Source organism: Balaenoptera acutorostrata, chromosome 5 (assembly GCF_949987535.1).
Source record: "Balaenoptera acutorostrata chromosome 5, mBalAcu1.1, whole genome shotgun sequence".
NCBI classification, from domain to species: Eukaryota; Metazoa; Chordata; class Mammalia; order Artiodactyla; family Balaenopteridae; genus Balaenoptera; species Balaenoptera acutorostrata.
Window position 1 is genome coordinate 36510776 of NC_080068.1, and position 19451 is coordinate 36530226.

At 39.3% G+C, this 19451-nt stretch overlaps 1 protein-coding gene across 1 annotated transcript in view; it reads right to left on the bottom strand.

Annotated features, from left to right (window-relative positions):
* The window catches only part of DCHS2 (dachsous cadherin-related 2), a 309593-nt gene that overhangs the window by 121301 nt on the left and 168841 nt on the right, over window positions 1–19451 (bottom strand). Inside the window, exons 4-7 of the mRNA XM_057546964.1 lie at window positions 11948–12184; window positions 9906–10922; window positions 6978–7165; window positions 5565–5664 (exon numbers count right to left, since the gene is read on the bottom strand). Coding sequence (XP_057402947.1) covers window positions 5565–5664; window positions 6978–7165; window positions 9906–10922; window positions 11948–12184 — 1542 coding nt within the window. The remainder of the gene's footprint in view (window positions 1–5564; window positions 5665–6977; window positions 7166–9905; window positions 10923–11947; window positions 12185–19451) is intronic.

Here is a 19451-nt window from a genome sequence, read left to right on the forward strand (position 1 = left end):
CCTCTAAGAGTTTGATAGTGTCTGGGCTTACATTTAGGTCTTTAATCCATTTTGAGTTTATTTTTGTGTATGGTGTTAGGGAGTGTTCTAATTTCGTTCTTTTTCATGTAGCTGTCCAGTTTTCCCAGCACCACTTATTGAAGAGGCTGTCTTTCCTCCACTGTATATTCTTGCCTCCTTAATCAAAGATAAGGTGATCATATGTGCATGGGTTTATCTCTGGGCTTTCTGTCCTGTTCCATTGATCTATATTTCTGTTTTTGTGCCAGTACCATACTGTCTTGATTACTGTAGCTTTGTAATATAGTCTGAAGTGAGGAAGGCTGATTCCTCCAGCTCCGTTTTTCTTTTACAAGATTGCTTTGGCTATTCGGGGCCTTTTGTGTTTCCATACAAATTGTGAAATTTTTTCTAGTTCTGTGAAAAATGCCAGTGGTAGTTTGATAGGGATTGCATTGAATCTGTAGATTGCTTTGGGTAGTAGGGTCATTTTCACAATGTGGATTCTCCAATCCAAGAACATGGTATATCTCTCCATCTATTTGTATCATTTTTAATTTCTTTCATCAGTGTCTTATAATTTTCTGCATACGGATCTTTTGTCTCCTTAGGTAGGTTTATTCCTGGATATTTTATTCTTTTTGTTGCAGTGGTAAATGGGAGTGTTTTCTTAATTTTACTTTCAGGTTTTTCATCATTAGTGTATAGCAATGCAAGAGATTTCTGTGCATTAATTTTGTATCCTGCTACTTTACCAAATTCATTGATTAGCTCTAGTGGTTTTCTGGTAGCATTTTTAAGATTCTATATGTATAGTATCATGTATGTGTAAACAGTGACAGCTTTACTTCTTCTTTTCCAATTTGGATTCCTTTTATTTCTTTTTCTTCTCTGATTGCTGTGGCTAAAACTTCCAAAGCTATGTTGAATAATAGTGGTGAGAGTGGGCCACCTTGTCTTGTTCCTGATCTTAGTGGAAATGGTTTCAGTTTTTCACCATTGAGGATGATGTTGGCTGTGGGTTTGTCATATATGGCTTTTATTATGTTGAGGTAAGTTCCCTCTATGCCTACTTTCTGGAGGGTTTTTATCATAAATGGGTGCTGAATTTTGTCGAAAGCTTTCTCTGCATCCATTGAGATGATCATATGGTTTTCTCCTTCAATTTGTTAATATGGTGTATCACGTTCACTGATTTGCATAAATTGAAGAAACCTTGCATTCCTGGGGTAAACCCCACTTGATCATAGTGTATGATCCTTTTAATGTGCTGTTGGATTCTGTTTGCTAGTACTTTGTTGAGGATTTTTGCATCGATGTTCATCAGTGATATTGTCCTGTAGTTTTCTTTCTTTGTGACATCTTTGTCTGGTTTTGGTATCAGGGTGATGGTGGCCTCGTAGAATGTGTTTGGGAGTGTTCCTCTCTCTGCTATATTTTGGAAGAGTTTGAGAAGGATAGGTGTTAGCTCTTCTATAAATGTTTGATAGAATTCACCTGTGAATCCGTCTGGTCCTGGGCTTTTGTTTGTTGGAAGATTTTTAACCACAGTTTCAATTTCAGTGCTTGTGATTGGTCTGTTCATATTTTCTATTTCTTCCTGGTTCAGTCTCGGAAGGTTGTGCATTTCTAAGAATTTGTCCATTTCTTCCAGGTTGTCCATTTTATTGGCATAGAGTTCCTTGTAGTAATCTCTCATGATGCTTTGCATTTCTTCAGGGTCAGTAGTTACGTCTCCTTTTTCATTTCTAATTCTATTGATTTGAGTCTTCTCCCTTTTTTTCTTGATAAGTCTGGCTAATGGTTTATCAGTTTTGTTTATCTTCTCAAAGAACCAGGTTTTAATTATATTGATCTTTGCTATTGTTTCCTTCATTTCTTTTCCATTTATTTCTGATCTGATCTTTATGATTTGTTTCCTTCTGCTAACTTTGGACGTTTTTTTGTTCTTCTTTCTCTAATTGCTTTAGGTGTAAGGTTAGGTTGTTTACTTGAGATGTTTCTTGTTTCTTAAGGTAGGATGGTATTGCTATAAACTTCCCTCTTAGAACTGCTTTTGCTGCATCCCATAGGTTTTGGGTCATTGTGTTTTCATTGTCATTTGTTTCTAGGTATTTTTTGATTTCCTCTTTGATTTCTTCAGTGATCTCTTAGTTATTAAGTAGTGTGTTGTTTAGCCTCCATCTGTTTGTATTTCTTACAGATTTTTTCCTGTAATTGATATGTAGTCTCATAGCATTGTGGTCGGAAAAGATACTTGATATGATTTCAATTTTCTCAAATTTACCAAGGCCTGATTTGTGACCCAAGATATGATCTATCCTGGAGAATGTTCTATGAGCACTTGAGAAGAATGTGTATTCTGTTGGTTTTGGATGGAATGTCCTATAAATATCAATTAGGTCCGTCTTGCTTAATGTATCATTTAAAGCTTGTGTTTCCTGATTTATTTTCATTTTGGATGATCTGTCCATTGGTGAAAGTGGGGTGTTAAAGTCTCCTACTATGATTGCAATACTGTCAATTTCCCCTTTTATGGCTGTTACTATTTGCCTTATATATTGCGGTGCTCCTATGTTGGGTGCATAAAAACTTACAGTTTTTATATCCTCTTCCTGGATTGATTCCTTGATCATTATATAGTGTCCTTTTTTGTCTTTTGTAATAGTCTTTGTTTTAAAGTCTATTTTATCTGATATGAGAATTGCTACTCCAGCTTTTTTTTGATTTCCATTTGCATGGAATATCTTTTTCTATCCCCTCACTTTCAGTCTGTATGTGTCCGTAGGTCTGAAGTGGGTCTCTTATAGACAGCATATATATGGGTCTTGTTTTTGTATCCATTCAGCCAGTCTCTCTCTTTTGGCTGGAGCATTTAATCCATTTTCATTAAAGGCGATTATCTATTTGTATGTTTCTATTACCATTTTCTTAGTTGTTTTGGGTTTGTTATTGTAGGTCATTTCCTTCTCTTGTGTTTCCTGCCTAGAAAAGTTCCTTTAGCATTTGTTGTAAAGCTGGTTTGGTGGTGCTGAATTCTCTTAGCTTTTGCTTGTCTGTAAAGCTTTTAATTTCTCCATCAAATCTGAATGAGCTCCTTGCTGGGTAGAGTAATCTTGGTTGTAGGTTTTTCTCCTTCATCACTTTAAATATGTCTTACCACTCCCTTTTGGCTTGCAGAGTTTCTGCTGAAAGATCAGCTGTTAACCTTATGAGGATTCCCTTATGTGTTATTTGTTGTTTTTCCCTTGCTGCTTTTAACATTTGTTCTGTGTATTTAATTTTTGATAGTTTGATTAATATGTGTCTTGGCATGTTTCTCCTTGGATTTATCCTGTATGGGACCTTCTGTGCTTCCTGGACTTGATTAAGTATTTCCTTTCCCATATTAGGGAAGTTTTCAACTATAATCTCTTCAAATATTTTCTCAGTTCCTTTCTTTTTCTCTTCTTCTTCTGGGACCCCTATAATTCGAATGTCGGTGCATTTAATGTTGTCCCAGAGGTCTCTGAGACTGTTCTCAATTCTTTTTATTCTTTTTTCTTTATTCTGCTCTGCAGTAGTTATTTCCACTATTTTATCTTCCAGGTCACTTATCCATTCTTCTGCCCCTGTTATTCTGCTACTGATCCCTTCTAGAGAATTTTTAATTTCATTTATTGTGTTGTTCATCAGTGTTTGTTTGCTCTTTAGTTCTTTTAGGTCCTTGTTAAACATTTCTTGTATTTTCTCCATTCTATTTCCAAGATTTTGGATCATCTTTACTGTCACTATTCTGAATTCTTTTTCATGTAGACTGCCTATTTCCTCTTCATTTGTTAGGTCTGGTGGGTTTTTGCCTTGCTCCTTCATTTGCTGTGTGTTTCTCTGTCTTCTCATTTTGCTTAACTTACTGTGTTTGGGGTCTCCTTTTTGCAGGCTGCAGGTTCGTAGTTTCCATTGTTTTTGGTGTCTGTCCACAGTGGCTCAGGTTGGTTCAGTGGGTTGTGTAGGCTTCCTGGTGGAGGGGACTAGTGCCTGTGTTCTTGTGGATGAGGCTTGATCTTGTCTTTCTGGTGGGCAGGTCCATGTCTGGTGGTGTGTTTTGGGGTGTTTGTGGCCTTATTATGATTTTAGATAGCCTCTGTGGTAATGGATGGGGTTGTGTTTCTGTCTTGCTAGTTGTTTGGCATAGGGTGTCCTGCACTAGAGCTTGCTGGTCGTTGAGTGGAGCTGAGTCTTGGCATTGAGATTGAGATCTATGGGAGATTTTCGCCATTTGATATTACTTGGAGCTGGGAGGTCTCTTGTGGACCAGTGTCTTGAACTTGGCTATCGCACTTCAGTGGCACAACCCTGATGCCTCGCTGGAGCACCAAGAGCCTGTTCTCCACAGGGCTCAGAATAACAGGGAGAAAAAAAAGAAAGAAAGAAGAAGTAAAATAAAATAAAATAAAATAAAGTAAAATAAAATAAAATAGAGTTATTAAAATAAAAAATAAAAAATAATCAAGAAAAAAATTTTTTAAGTAAGAAAAAAAAAGGACAGACAGAACCCTAGGAGAAAGGGTAAAAGCAAAGCTATACAGACAATATCACACACAGAAGAATACACATACACACTCACAAAAAGAGAAAAAGTGAAAAATATATATATATATCATTGCTCCCAAAGTCCACCTCCTCAATTTGGGATGATTCTTTGTCTATTCAGGTATTCCACAGAGGCAGGGTACATCAAGTTGATTGTGGAGATTTAATCCGCTGCTCCTGAGGCTGCTGGGAGAGATTTCCCTTTCTCTTCTTTGTTCGCACAGCTCCCGGGGTTCAGCTTTGGATTTGGCCCTGCCTCTGCGTGTAGGTAGCCTGAAGGTGTCTGTTCTTTGCTCAGACAGGACGGGGTTAAAAGAGCAGCTGATTTGGGGGCTCTGGCTCACTCAGGCTGGGGGGAGGGAGGGGTACAGATGTGGGGTTAGCCTGCAGCAGCAGAGGCCAGAGTGACGTTGCAACAGCTTGAGGTGTGCCGTGTGTTCTCCCCGGGAAGTTGTCTCTGGATCACGGGACACTGGCAGTGGCGGGCTGCACAGGCTCCTGGGAGGGGAGGTGTGGATAGTGACCTGTGCTTGCACACAGGCTTCTTTGTGGCTGCAGCAGCAGCCTTAGCATCTCATGCCCGTCTCTGGGGTCCGTGCTGATAGCCGCGGCTCACGCCTGTCTCTGGAACTCCTTTAAGTGGTGCTCTTAATCCCCTCTTCTCTCGCACCAAGAAACACAGAGGCAAGAAAAAGTCTCTTGCCTCTTCGGCACCTCCAGACTTTTCCCCAGACTCCCTCTCGGCTAGCTGTGGCGCACTAGCCCCCTTCAGGCTGTGTTCACACAGCCAACCCCAGTGCTCTCCCTGGGATCCGACTGAAGCCCCCATTAAACTTTTAAATTTTTTTTTTAAAGGTGATTCTAGAAAATAACAAATGTATTTTGTTTGCAATATGGTGCTATTTTCAGTGTTAACTATTTTCCCAGAAGGAGGCAGATGGTTGGTAAACAAAAGAGGAAATTCTAAAAGCTTTATGGATAGTAACTTTTACCTGAAGATACTGAATATATAACTTCTGCATTGTTTCCTTCATCAAGATCCTTTGCAAACACAGCTGTAACAAACATATTTACTGGTTGACCTTCCAGAACCTGTCATTAAAACAAATCACTTACAAATTAGTCAGTGAAATTTTAAAAAAAAGATCAATGAATCTTTAAGTGACAGAACACATTACTACTAAGCATTATTTTTTTAAACTACTTTTAAATCCACACAAAATACAAATGTCTACCATATAAAAGTTGTATGGGTGCAAAACCATGAAAAAAAATCCACATTACAAATTTAAATGTTTTGCTCAATTTGAACAAATTATCTGCAGCATTTAACCTAATTTTGAGAAAAAAAGGAAATAAAGTTGACTAAAAAAAATCTTAGATTTTTGATCATTTTAAGAATTCTGGCATCTTCTTATTCATCACTTTCTTTTAAAAGGTCCAAAATACGCTAAAGATAAACATAAACCATTATTTCAGGAAACATACCTTATTAATTAACAGAAACTTTCCTGAAATACTGAAATGTACATGTGGAATTGAACTCCAAGTTTAGGGTCTTACTGCCTAATTAAGCCATGATATATAAAATGATATATTAATAAAAATCATAAGGATAGTATCATAATGTTCTGCATTGGTAGAATTTTCTTTAAATATGATTTTGGAAGATGAGTTTAAAGTTATCAACTTCCTCAATACCTATTTCGAGGTTTTCAATGTGCATACCTGATCTCAATTTGAACATCCAAATGTTTTAGAGCAATAGCTTCCCAACGTTTTATTCATATAACCCTTTCATTGAAAAAAAGTATGAGTACCTCCAAGATACATTTATTAATTATGTACATGAACTAATATGCTAACTTATTATGTACATTATAAAACATACAAAAACATGGAAATGAAAAATATAAGATCATGTAAATATAATGAGAAGTTTCCGCATGTGCCTGCAAAGATCGAATGTTACAATCTCTGGCTGCACGTCCCTCCACTTTAGAGCTACAGATTGTTCTCCTATCTTCAACTAACCATCTTAGAGATGTGCTTCAATTGCCCACAAGGAGCTGTAGACAAAGAAAGGCATGCAAATTACTGAAAAAAAAACAAGCCATGTCTGAGCAATACTGATAATGAAGTACCATGATGTTTTCATACAACAGACAGAACTACATTATCATAAAACCACTGAATGTGTGATCCCAAATAGCACATATAAACATTTTCTTTTCTTGTTTTAATTGTGGGTTTTTTTTTGACATGTGGACAATTCTAACTCTCGAAATGTATGCATTTCCACACAAGACTGACTGGATAAATTCAAGCTTTTTACCACAAGATGGTGCTCAAAACAAGTGACTAAGAATACTACAAACGTTGCACGGCCACTTGGCTCCACATACCTTGATGTGTAATTCCTTCCCAGGGAGGCACTGTGGGAAATACGGCCTGTTATCATTGATGTCAGTAACTGAGACATACACCAGCGCGGTGGCGTTTCGAGGAGGGGAGCCGTGGTCGGTCACTAAGACAGTCACCTGATGGTGCACCCGTTGCTCATGATCCAAGGCCACCCAACTGATAAGTTCGCCTGAGGAACACAGGGCAGGATGAAAGAGGCTGACACTTGTACTAGAATTGTGGCTTTATGAACCACCAATTTAATTCCAGACCAATTCCCAGAAAGGAAAATCAGATATAAAGTTCTAAAAGCACAACTTCCAAGACCACATGCTTTAGTAATCTAGCTCTGCTGTTGAAATAATTTTCTGAAGTTTCTTCTGCCACCTTCAATTTGTCATTCTTTGTATTTCAAATTATCTACCATCAACCATTCTATCTAAAGAATGAATTCATGACAACAAATGATAAAATACTCTGTGGTAATTTAATAATAATTTAGAAGATTTAAAGTTACAGCATATCTCCCATCATACTGAATATACAGAAAGCACCTCAGCTCTGACATCACAAGGTCTGGTTTGGGCTCCAGTTTCTTCACCTCAGGTGCAGAAGGACCTCTCTGACCCTACCTCCTAGGGCTATCAAACACTAATGCAATCATAAATTTAAAAGGACCTTGTAAGCTGTAAATTATTACGAACGTGAGAGTTGTTATCATTACTTAAAATAATGGCAAAGTACCTTCATGAAAATCAAATACATTCCTAGGTATTGGTTTGTCTTTTATGTATAGAGTTATTTATTTTTATCTCACAAAATATATGTGTAGTGAGGACAATGACTTCCCAAATAACTCTTCATGCTTTACAAGGCATATTTTACATATTCTTGCTCAAAACTGTCTTCTAGGCGACTAGCCTCATGTTTCATCCACAGACTCAGGCATAAAATCGTAACTGCCTCTAGCTACCGCCAAGGGCCATCTCCGGTAGCACGTCTCCCGCTGCAGAGTTCCAACAGGCGTTAATATCCTCACTATTTATGAAAATGTCTATTTGTGAGAAAGTAATCAAGAAGCAACTACTACCTAACATTGCCATTTCCAAGATCTTTTTGCCCTTTTCCTCCAAATGAAATGACAGTGTGTAGAACAAAACAAAAGTGAAATCAGGAACAACAACAAAAAAATTCATATTTGGATAAGTTGCTGAATTGGTGAAGGTATAACGCAGTGTTTACCATATCCACTTACTATATCAACTATATTTATAAAGTGTTTACTGTAAGTGTGATTCTAACAAAAAATGACAAAGACAACAACTGCATCTTTAAAGTTCCAAAATGCAATTCTTCTAGGAAAACCCTAAATCCTGAATGGCAAACACATTTTTATTTGCTGCACCAACTCTGACATGTAGCAGCTGTTCGGAAAGACTGGGAGGCTCAGCCGGGGCTGGGGGTGGGGGTTCCACGTAGGGTTCCGTGGAAGTGAGGTTTCGGGTCACTACCTGAGGCTGCTCAGAGCCCCGGACGTGGAGGGCGTGCCTGCATGCTGCGCATGCCTGCCACGCACTGGAGGATGTCGTCAACCCCTGCGTTGCCCCACTGTCCCCAACCCCAGTGAACAGGAACAGCTTACGAGTATGTAGCTTTCCAAGCCCCTTCATAACACTTTAACTCTTCACCCACCTCCACCCCCACCCCCCCCCCAGAGCGGGACACGGAGCATGGAGGCAATTCTCTCCTTTTTTCAAGGTAAGGAAACTGAGTCCCAAGGTGAAGCTTCTTGCTTCTAGCCGTACAGCAATTCTAGGAATGGACACCTGGTCTTCTGAATCTGGACTAACTGTGGGAGAGAGATCATGGGGGAACCGAATGTATATTTCAGCTTCTTTCAAAAAAAATAAATTACCGAGTGCAGTAGAAAACCTAGAGAACTATCTAGCACGTTGAAGTAAAAAGCAAGCCGGCCATCCTGTGCAGCAGGTGCAGTTTGTGCCTTGCTGCGAGGCCCAGCTCAGGACTGAATGGGAGCCGAGATACAGCTGCAATCTCGGCAGGCCTTGTGCCCTGGTGTAAAGCTCCATCTGCTGGAGGAAGGGGCACCTTTTCCTAATCCACACGACAGGCACTTTGAAGGTAATCAGAATTGAATTCAAATTCTGTCCCACTATAGAGCAAGGGGCACCACATACAAAGTCCACAACATGAATGGTGCCTCCTGGAATTGTACAAAGTGGTGACCTTCTCACTTCTTTCTAACTCCGTGACCTTGGGCATGTTACTTGAGCTACCCGAGTTTCAGTTTCTCCAACTACATGGTTGCAGTATAAACATAGTTCATTTGTAGGTAGTTGCAGGAATTAAAGACCTTGTAAATGTATACAATATAATAACATTTGTATATTTACCTTAACTAATTAAGACATGAAAAAAACCTCACTGTAAATATTTGCCCTTTCCCTATGTTTCCCTCATCAAAATGAAAATGGTGAAATATATCAAAAGAGTGATTTTGAAATCTTAAAATCTTAAAAAGTGGATTATTTTCTAGTTTTTCACCGATGACATTTATATTTTATAAAATATTATTTGAAAAATTTTAAAGACATCTACAAATGAAAAAGAGTGGTTGGGCAGGGGGGATGGAATTAAACTTTACACAAGAATTTACCTAGTCCAGTTCTGAGTGTACCTCTAATTCAAAATAAGAACCATATACGGACAGTATGTGGGTGTGAGGCAAGAGAAATATGAATCATTTAAGGGAAAATTCTGTTCAATTTTGACCTCACTTTAAAAATCACAATACTATAATCAAGTAAGATATTTATTAAAAACTGTAATTTTAACTATATATTTGCTAAAAGATTTGAGTTTTGTCAATTCCAATTTTAAAGGAATAAGTACAAGCTACAAAATGCTACCTGTATTAGGATTCATCTTGAAGAATTTTCCATCAGACAAAAGGAAATATGACAGCTGTCCATTCTTTCCCGAGTCTCTGTCAATTGCTGTAATTTTGCCTATTACCCCTTGGGGAACAGGACTCTCCTTGACTTTCAGAAACAAGACATCATGCAAGAAGGTAGGGGAATTGTCATTCTCATCCAGGACATGAACAATTACTGAAGTGCTCACATTTTGTGACATTCTGTCCTCCGGGATCCAGGCAAACACTCTAAAATTATATGTTTGTGTGGATTCATAGTCGAGCTGTCGCCACAAATAAATCCAACCCGTGTAAGGATGGATGCCAAATGCAGCCGAGTCTGTGCTGGACTCCAGCAAGTACAGGAGCTGCGGGGTTGTGAGCTGCGGGCCAAGCGGACAGGCCTGGATTTTCAGGACTGGGGTCATCGGTGAGAGGGACTCACTAACTTCTGCTTGATAGACCAAATGCTCAAAAGTTAAAGATGGGTTTTGTTCTTGTTTTTCAATAATGACTGTCAGCACTAACAGGGATGCCTGAGGAGGAACACCAAGATCCTGGGCCATGAGGGTCAGCGTGCACTCCCAGGGCCCAGCGCCTGCCAGGCTCTCATTGAGGTACACCACACCAAGCCCCAAGTCAACGGAAAAGATGCTTGGGCTCTGACTGGCAATGGTATAGCGGATGACCCCGTTGGGCCCGCTGTCTTTGTCTGTTGCACGGGCGTGGTACAAGGCTGTGCCAGGCATTGTGCCCTGGGATATCGTAACCCAATCGGAGGCTTTGGGAAACACTGGGCGGTTGTCATTGACATCGATGACAGTTATGTTGACCTCTGTGCTGCTGCAGGCGGGGGAGCTGCTGAGCTGTGCCTGGATGGTGAGCACAACCACGGGCTGCGTTTCATGATCCAGAGGCTTCTGGGTTCGAATGGTGCCCAGCCATGGGTGAATAAAGAACTTTCCGTCCAGATCACCAGAGGAGATCCTATAAAGAATTGGCTCTGAGGAATCTGAAAAGGAAAAAAAAAAGAACAAAATGAAAAGAGAAAGCAATCACTTTATGCCAAAACAATGTACCTACTGGAAACACTGAGAACTGAAAGCATTAATGTATATCACATCCACAGAGAATACGATGCAATGTCTCACATCTTCCTCAGCTCTCCAAAGCCTGTTGATAAGTGGACACATGGTTTCAGATGTATTAGTGGACAAAAGTAATGTCCAATGGACAAGGAGCAAGCCACGAGTTTCACAATCTTCCTTCCCTCTTCTTGTATTAAGTAAAAGGGAAAGATATTGAGAAAATAATGTGGATGCCTGTTTTACAGTCTGTTTTATATATTTGAGGAAGCAAAGTCAAGTTTACACTGGTGTTTCTCTATGATACCTACCGATAAAAGGCAAATACCCTCCCTAAAATGTAAGGGAAGGAGAGAAGATGGGTTAGGGTTAGGGAGCAGGACAAGCAAGATCTTTGGACAAGTAATTCACTTCTAAGAATTTTTCTTGCAGAGAAATCTGTACAAGTCATATAAGGATATTTGCTTGAGTATCATTTGGACTAGCAAAAATGATTGTAAATCATTCAAATTGATAGCAAAAGGGAAATGTTTAAATAAATACTACACAACTTATTATTTTAATGAGACGGAATGATGTCCAGTAACTTGGAAAACTGTCCACAATATACAAAGTGGGGAAAAATGGTCATTGTAGAACAACAAAGATAGTTGGATGTATTTTCATAAAAAAATTTTTGGAAGTGTGTATGTGTGTGTGTGTGTGTGTGTGTGTGTGCACGCGCGCATGTGCACACTTTGAAGAGTGAGTTAAAAGTACCTATTACTTTTGTGATTAGAAAAAAAAGTAGGATGAAAATAATGTTGAAAGAACAAAGAGCAAGCCATAGATTGTATGGTCTCAATTCTTGCATGGAGAAAAGGAAAGATTTATTCAAGACTGTACAACCTAAGAAAATATAGAAAATGTTCCAGTAATGGATTTCAATGCAGCATAAGAAGTAAGTACTTACTCAAGGACTCTTTTGCTTTCACTGTTCCCACAGGACTGTCTTCAGGCACATCTTCATAAACTGAGAAAGTATACTTAGGCCTTTCAAATTCAGTGGGTGCCAGAGTTGTCTGAAGAATGTGTATGGTGACTTCAGCATTAGTGACAGATGTGAGCCCACCACCATCTCGAGCACAGACCATCAGCAAAAGTGTGGTGGATTCCAAATGACTAAGAGTTGATGTTAAGTAAATAATCCCTGGGTAGGGGAAGGAGAGAATTAAAAACCAGATAACATGCAATATATACTGATGAGCAATAGTAACACCTGATCTGTTAATGCTACTGTGATGGTTAATTTTATGTGTCCACTTGACTGGACCATGGCGTGCCCAAATATTCAGTGAAACATTATGCTGCATGTTTCTGTGAGGGTGTTTTTGGGTGAGATTAACCCAAATGGGTAGACTGAGTCAAGCATCTTGGCCTCCCTTCTGTGGGTGGGCCTCATCCAATCAGTTGAAGGCCTGACAAAAGGGCTGGTCCTCCTCCAAGTAAGAGAGAGTCCTCCTGCTGGACTGTCTTAGACTTGGGACATTGGTTTTTTCCCTTCCTTTGGAATTGAACTGAAACATCTTGGCTCCTCCTGAGTCTTGAGACTGCCAGCCTTCAACCTGGAGCTACACCATTGGTTCTCTGGGTCTTGAGTTTATCAACTCACCTGCAGATCTTGGGGCCTGTTAATCTCCATAATCACAGGACTACTTCCTTACAATAAATCTCTTTATATTTATCTTTATATGTCTTTATATTTATATATCTCCTATTGGTTCCATTTCTCTGGAGAACCTTGATACATCTACTTTCCAATCAAAGAACTTGAGCATATGTGCAAAATGATATGAGAAGCTGGCAAAAACATCAGAATTATCAGTTTTCTAGGCATAAAAAAGGTGACACCCTTTCTTTTTTTAAATCAAATCTGCCCTCTCATAACTCCAATTCCTTGTTCCTATTTCCGTTAGAAATTTAGTGAATCTGTCTTATTTCTCCTTGGCAAACACATTATCAATAACGAAAGCCAAATATCTCATCAGACCTGCTCCAGGCACAGCATCCCCATTTTCTTATCTGACATGATTTTATGTCATTTCACTTGCAGTTTCTTTCTCCTGAACATTCTCCAAGTTGATCCAGGAACACGTGATTCCAGATAACAATCTGACTATAATGAAGAAGAGTATAAACACTCTTTATTGGAATACTTATAAAATACTAATGTAACCAAGTATTATCACACCCACTTTTAGCAGCCATGTTAAAATTGGGGTTCACACTGATTTGCTGGTCCACCAAAGCACTCAGTACTCATCACACTAATTTCTAAGTCAGGTCTTTCCCTTCCGTTATTGATTAGCTTCAAACATTCTTTCTTATTAAAGTCTTGGCTTGATTAAAAAATAAAACCCAAATAATGCAAAAGTGTCTGTCTAAAGAAGAAAATGAAAAGTCTCTCTACCCCAATTACCCCCCACTCTCTGGGTACAGAGTCTTCTAGAGTTAACTCAATTTTAATTATTGAGACTTTTTTAAGGGTTTTATTTTCCACTCTTGATGATTATGACAATGAAAAGATTAATGCCTGCCTCAACTAGACCACAAGCTGGTCTTCCTGCCTTCAGACTGACTCCTTCTAAACCATTTTTCATACTTGTATTAGGATAGTCTTCCTAAAATCCAAATCTCGGCATATCAGTGCTTCCCCCAGTTTTCAGGGGAAGTTCAAATGCTTTATCGTAATAACCAAGCCACTCAATTAGCGCTTTTGCATCTCTGTGGCCCCATTCTCTCCATACAGGACATTTTGCTCTTGGCACAGCCAATTCTTTCTAATTTCCAGAATAGATCTTGCTCTTCCTTTTGGATTGCTGCATCCCCTTCCTGGAATAACTTCTTCATCTTCTCTGACAATGATTTCTACTCATGTTTTAAAGCACAGCTCAACTTTCACCTGGCACAGATGACCTTCTCTTACCTTCCACTCTCTTTCAGAGACCACTCTTCCAGGATCCCACAGTGGCCTGAGTACATGTGCCTATCATACATTTACCACATTGTACTTTAATGGTTTTTGTCTTTCTTATCATTCATTCACTTATTCATTAGTTTACTCCATGGTTTATAAATAAAATCAAAAGACAACATTTTGAAAATATGTAAACAACAATTTAGTATATATAATAACTGAAGAGTTCTGTAACTAAGATGAAAAAATACAAGTAAGCCAAAAGTTAGGGTAGCAGTGGATAAGGGCAGATAACTCAGATAGGAAAGAATAAATTATGAATAAATATAATGCTCAAACTCATTAAAAATAACAAATGCAAAATAAAAACAACTACCTCTTGTTTTCACCTCTAATGTTTGCTAAAACTTTTAAGTGATATTATGCAAGGTTAATAAAGGATGTGGTATGGATGTACACTGTCCAAAAGGCACTTTAGCAATATTTATATAACAGTAAATTGTTCATGTTCAAAACCTAGAAATCTACCCTCAGATCACCTTTGAGAAGGCACAGTGAGGGTGGTGCTTGCCACCCAAGGGGGGACTGCAAGACCAGTGCGGCTGATGGTGGTACTTCTGAGGGGGATGCGTTCTCATATACAGGAAAATGAGAAGCTGATAATTAGATACATCAGTGACGTTTCTGAATAAAGAGAGACAAAGATAAAATCTTACAGCAGCAACAAGAGAAGAAAAACTGAGAACCTATAAAGGAACAATTCTTTGACAAGACTTCTCAGTGGCAACAACAGAGGTCAGAAGTTAATGAAGTAATATTGTGAAAGTTACAGAAGAAAACAACTGCCTACCTAGAATTTTCTACTCAGATAAGCTATTTTTTTTTAAATTTATTTATTTATTTATGGCCGCACTGGATCTTCGTTGCTGGGCACGGGCTTTCTCTAGTTGCAGTGAGCAGGGGCTACTCTTCGTTGTGGTGTGTGAGCTTCTCATTGTGGTGTCTTCTCTTGTTGCAGAGCACGGGCTCTAGGTGCTCGAGCTCAGTAGTTGTGGCGCACGGGCTTAGTTGCTCCGCAGCATGTGGGATCTTCCTGGACCAGGCCTCGAACCTGTGTCACCTGCACTGGCAGGTGGATTCTTAACCACTGAGCCACCAGGGAAGCCCCAGATAAGCTATTTTACAGGATGAACGTTGGATCAGTCAGGGTTCTCCAGAGAAGCAAAAACGAATAGTTGAAATAGATAGATAGAGATAGAGACAGAGACAGAGATGGGGGGAGAGAAGATAGGGAAAGAGGGAGAGAAAGAGAGGGAGAGACAGGGAAAGAGAGAAGAGAGAGAGAGATTTATTTTGAGGAATTGGCTCATATGGGGGTCGGCCAGTCTGGAATTTGTAGGGCTGTCTGGAAGGCTAGAAATTTCTACAGGAGTCAATGTCACAGTCTTGAGTTGGAAAGCAGTCTAGAGGTAGAATTACTTCTTCCTGGGAGGACATCAGTCTTTTCTCTTAAGACCTTCAACTGATCAGACAAGGCCCACTCACATTATGGAAGATTATTTGCTTTGCCCAAATACTACTGAGTTAAATGTTAATCACATCTAAAAAACACCTTTACAGCAATATCTAGACTGGTGTTTGACCAAAAATTAGGTACCATAGCCTAGCCAAGTTGACACATAAAATTAACTACCACAAGCATAAAATAAGACCAAGACAGATAGATAATTTACTTCTTACAAACTATCACTGAAAGAATTACTAAAGGGAACAACTGTTTTCTGATACTAAATACAATGACCAACCCTCCCCCTGAAAGCAAGTGCTGCAAAAAAATAAAAACATAACCTCTTAAATACATTAAACAAATTGACAGTAAAGAAGGTAAAAAATTAAGTGATGTCAGGAACCCAGAGCATATGCAGCATACTGAATTTGGCTTTGGCCTTCAGTGTATTTACCAAACCCTAGTGTCCTTGAACTTTTCTTTTAATGACTTTGTGGAACTCTGGAGGCAGAAGACAAGACCAGGGCCCTTGGGGATGGGAGCAGGTTGGAGAGGGAGAGTCTTGCAAGACTTCCACCAATAAAATTAGATCCACAAAACTTTCAGTGTAAGAGGGAGCTAGAAATAAACCCCTGCCTCCCCAGTGAAAATTTATGACTTGAAACCTGGTGCTGAACAGAGGGGTAAAAATTTCCTTTGAGAATTCTTAAACATAAGCCAAACTTCACACTAGTTTATAGACTGTATTCACAGTATAGGATGATGTGAAATTTTTCAAGTCAAGAATTTAGTTTAAAACAGTGTAGACTGGTACTTCCCTAGAGCACTTGGGCAAGGGAAGCACAAACACTTTCCAGAGGAACCCACCTTCATCCCCGGGGTTCAAGAATTGTCTCAGATAAAGATCCAAGTCCACAGTAGGAAATCACACAACACATGGGGAAATATGTTAACATGAGTGAGACTCAGTACTAACGGCAGATTTGGACTGGGAAACACTTCAGAATGGACAAAATACTCTAGTTAAAAGATAGAAATTACCCAACCATATGTTATTTATGAGACACAACCAAAACAAAAAGATACGGGCAGGATGTGAGTGAAAGATGGGAGACCGGAGGTTGAGACTGGATGTTGCCTCCATCCTCATGCCCCTCGCCTCCTTCAGTCTATCTGATCCATGACAGCCCCTTGCCCTTGGACTCTCTCCTCTGGTTATATTATAGTCTTCTTTTTGCCTTTCCTAACAATTCCTTGGATTTCGACCACAGTCCTTCCTACTGCTCAGACTTCTAAACATTTTTCTTGTTAAGTACTAGGCTCTTCTTCCAGTCTCTGAAGGATCTCAAATGGTGTCCCTGGACCACATGCATCAAAATCCCCTTGGCCACTTGTAAAAACAAAGATTTTCAGGCTCTTACCTAGATATTCTGATTTCTAGAAAGATTATAGAAGTGGGGAAGAATGCCGGAATTGACTTTCTAATGATCTCTATCAGTAATTCTTATGTGCTCTAAAGTTTGAAGACCACTGTTATATATTATTTCCATCAAAATATTCACATGTTTTGTGACTTCAATAGTTACTTTGTCCTAGTATCTCCCCGTGTCCTCTCACCTGAATTAAGTTCTGTGCCTCTTTCTAGGTGGCACTTCCCCTGGGATATTTGTCAATTTGACATCAGTTGGATCATTGATCATTTAGTTAAAATTAAGGAATTATGTGTGACTCATTCTCTTTCATTAATAAATCAAACTAGTCACCATTCCTATATCATTTTCCTCTTAAAATATTCTCAGATTAGTTTCTTCCTCTCTATCTCCTTAGTACAAATTTCACTACTTTACCCCTGGTTATAGTAATAATAGTACATTGTTATATATTTTCTGTTAATTAATATATATATTCCCTGTTCAAATTTTCTAGTCTTTTAATCCACCTAACATACTACTCCCAGGGTAATTTTCCTTAAATGTCACCATGACACACTGGTGCTCAAAACCCTTATATCATTCCTTATTTCCTGTAACAAACAAGTTTAAACTTCTTTGTCATGCTTCTACATTCTTTCATAAACCAATCCCACTCAGTGTAGCTTTAGATCATTCTGTAGCCCATCTCTCCACCTCAGACACCATCATCTCATGCTGTCATAAATATGTGTAACAAGTAAGATAACGAAACACAATTCATGGGATGCAATCATAGAGCATTTTTTTTTCTTTTCTCCTATTTTGATTTATTTTGTATGGCCACCTGTTCTTCTCCTGTCCCTACGTGAAAATTCAGGAAGCTCCTACCACCTCCACAATCACTAGCAACCAATTAAAGTTATTTCTGTGACTTTAAGTCACAAAACAGTCTCAATTTAATGACTAGAATATAAATGTCTTTAGAAGAATCAAAGTGTAAACTTGAGTTAAAGTTCAGGTGGGGAAAAGAATCTGAAAAAGAATGAATATATGTATGTATGACTGAATCACTATGCTGTACACCTGAAACTAACACATGATTGTAAAACAACTCTACTCCAATAAAATTTAAAATAAATAAATAAATTGGTATAATTTAAGGCAAAAAAAAAAAAAGGTCAGGTGGAGCACATGCTGTAGGTCAGAAGTCGTTGGCTGCTTCTCTCTTTCCTCACCTAGCTCTCTTCCTCCTCCTCCTCATATTGCTAATATGAGTTTCTGAACCGTCTCGGTGCATCCGGGGGGAAAGGAGGGGATGGGAGAGGAGTGGGAACATTCTCACTGGACAGGCACCATCGCAGTGATGGAGCATCAGTGCTCTTCTGCCTGGGCAGTTGTTTAGAAACCACTTTCTATCACTAGTGCTTTTGTGGCTTTTTTGGAGAAAGCTTCCATCTTCTAATCTGAGGCTACCTTAACAGACGTAACCATACCCCTCTTCAGACTGCTCACTTACTGCTTCCTTGCCTCCTGAAAAGCTAACAATGTTCAGACCTCTCCCTCTGGCCTTAGCGGGCAGGACCTAAAACAACTCCACACCAGCTGTCTCCACCACAGAGGACCACGGGCCCCACAAACTCCAGGAACAGTTTGTCTTCACCCTAGAAACCCCTCCTTTTTTCCACCATCCATCATTCCTGCTCTAGATTTTTCAGGTGAGAGACAAACTTGAGTCTGTTAGCCCCAAACCGCAAGGATTAGTACTCAGTTCTCTGACTGGTGAAGTGCAGACACCCCACCTGGGGGAAACCCACAAATCCACAGCAGCTCTCTCCAAATTATCAACCCTTTTATCTCCAATTTAGAAACCTTTTATACTTCTGACAAGGTGGGTAAAGTTCAGAAGAAAAATCAAACTGGTTTTCAGTTCCCTCCTTTGTAAATAATCCTGCATAGGGTCCCTCTGGTATATATCTTAGTGACTCAACCCTAACTTCCATTTTCATTTCTTGTTACAAATGCTTACTAATCTCCCTCTCCACATCTTCATTTATATTCTTCGCTTCCCCTGAATCACTATCGTTCTTCCCCTGCTTGCTTATCAAATCTGAGCCCTCCTGTGAGGTTCAGCTCAAGTTCCCTGACTACTCTAGATTCTCCCAAGTTCTCTTCTGAAGGTCTGCGCACCCTGTGGTCATCATGTCATCAATACATGGAGTTTACTCTTAGAACTTCTGTTTCAGGGAAGACAAATGCAAAGTCACCTTAATGAGACATGAGACAGTGAGAGTCTATGGCCTACACACTTGATTGTATCTGAAATGTATCTTTTAAAATGTTCTAACCCAGAGGGTTGACGACGAGTCCAGAAAAAGTAGGCAAAAGAGAGGTAAATGTTAGGCACACAAATTCAGGCCCAGGCTGTAAAAGATAAGTGGGAACAGCCTTCAGGTATTTCCCTCCCAGTGAACAGCAGAGTAATGCAGAGCACTGTGAGTCAGCAGGCCTTCACAGTTCTCTTCTACTGGCAAGAGCATCTTTATTACGGAGAAGATCCATCCAGTTATTTTAATCTGGTACC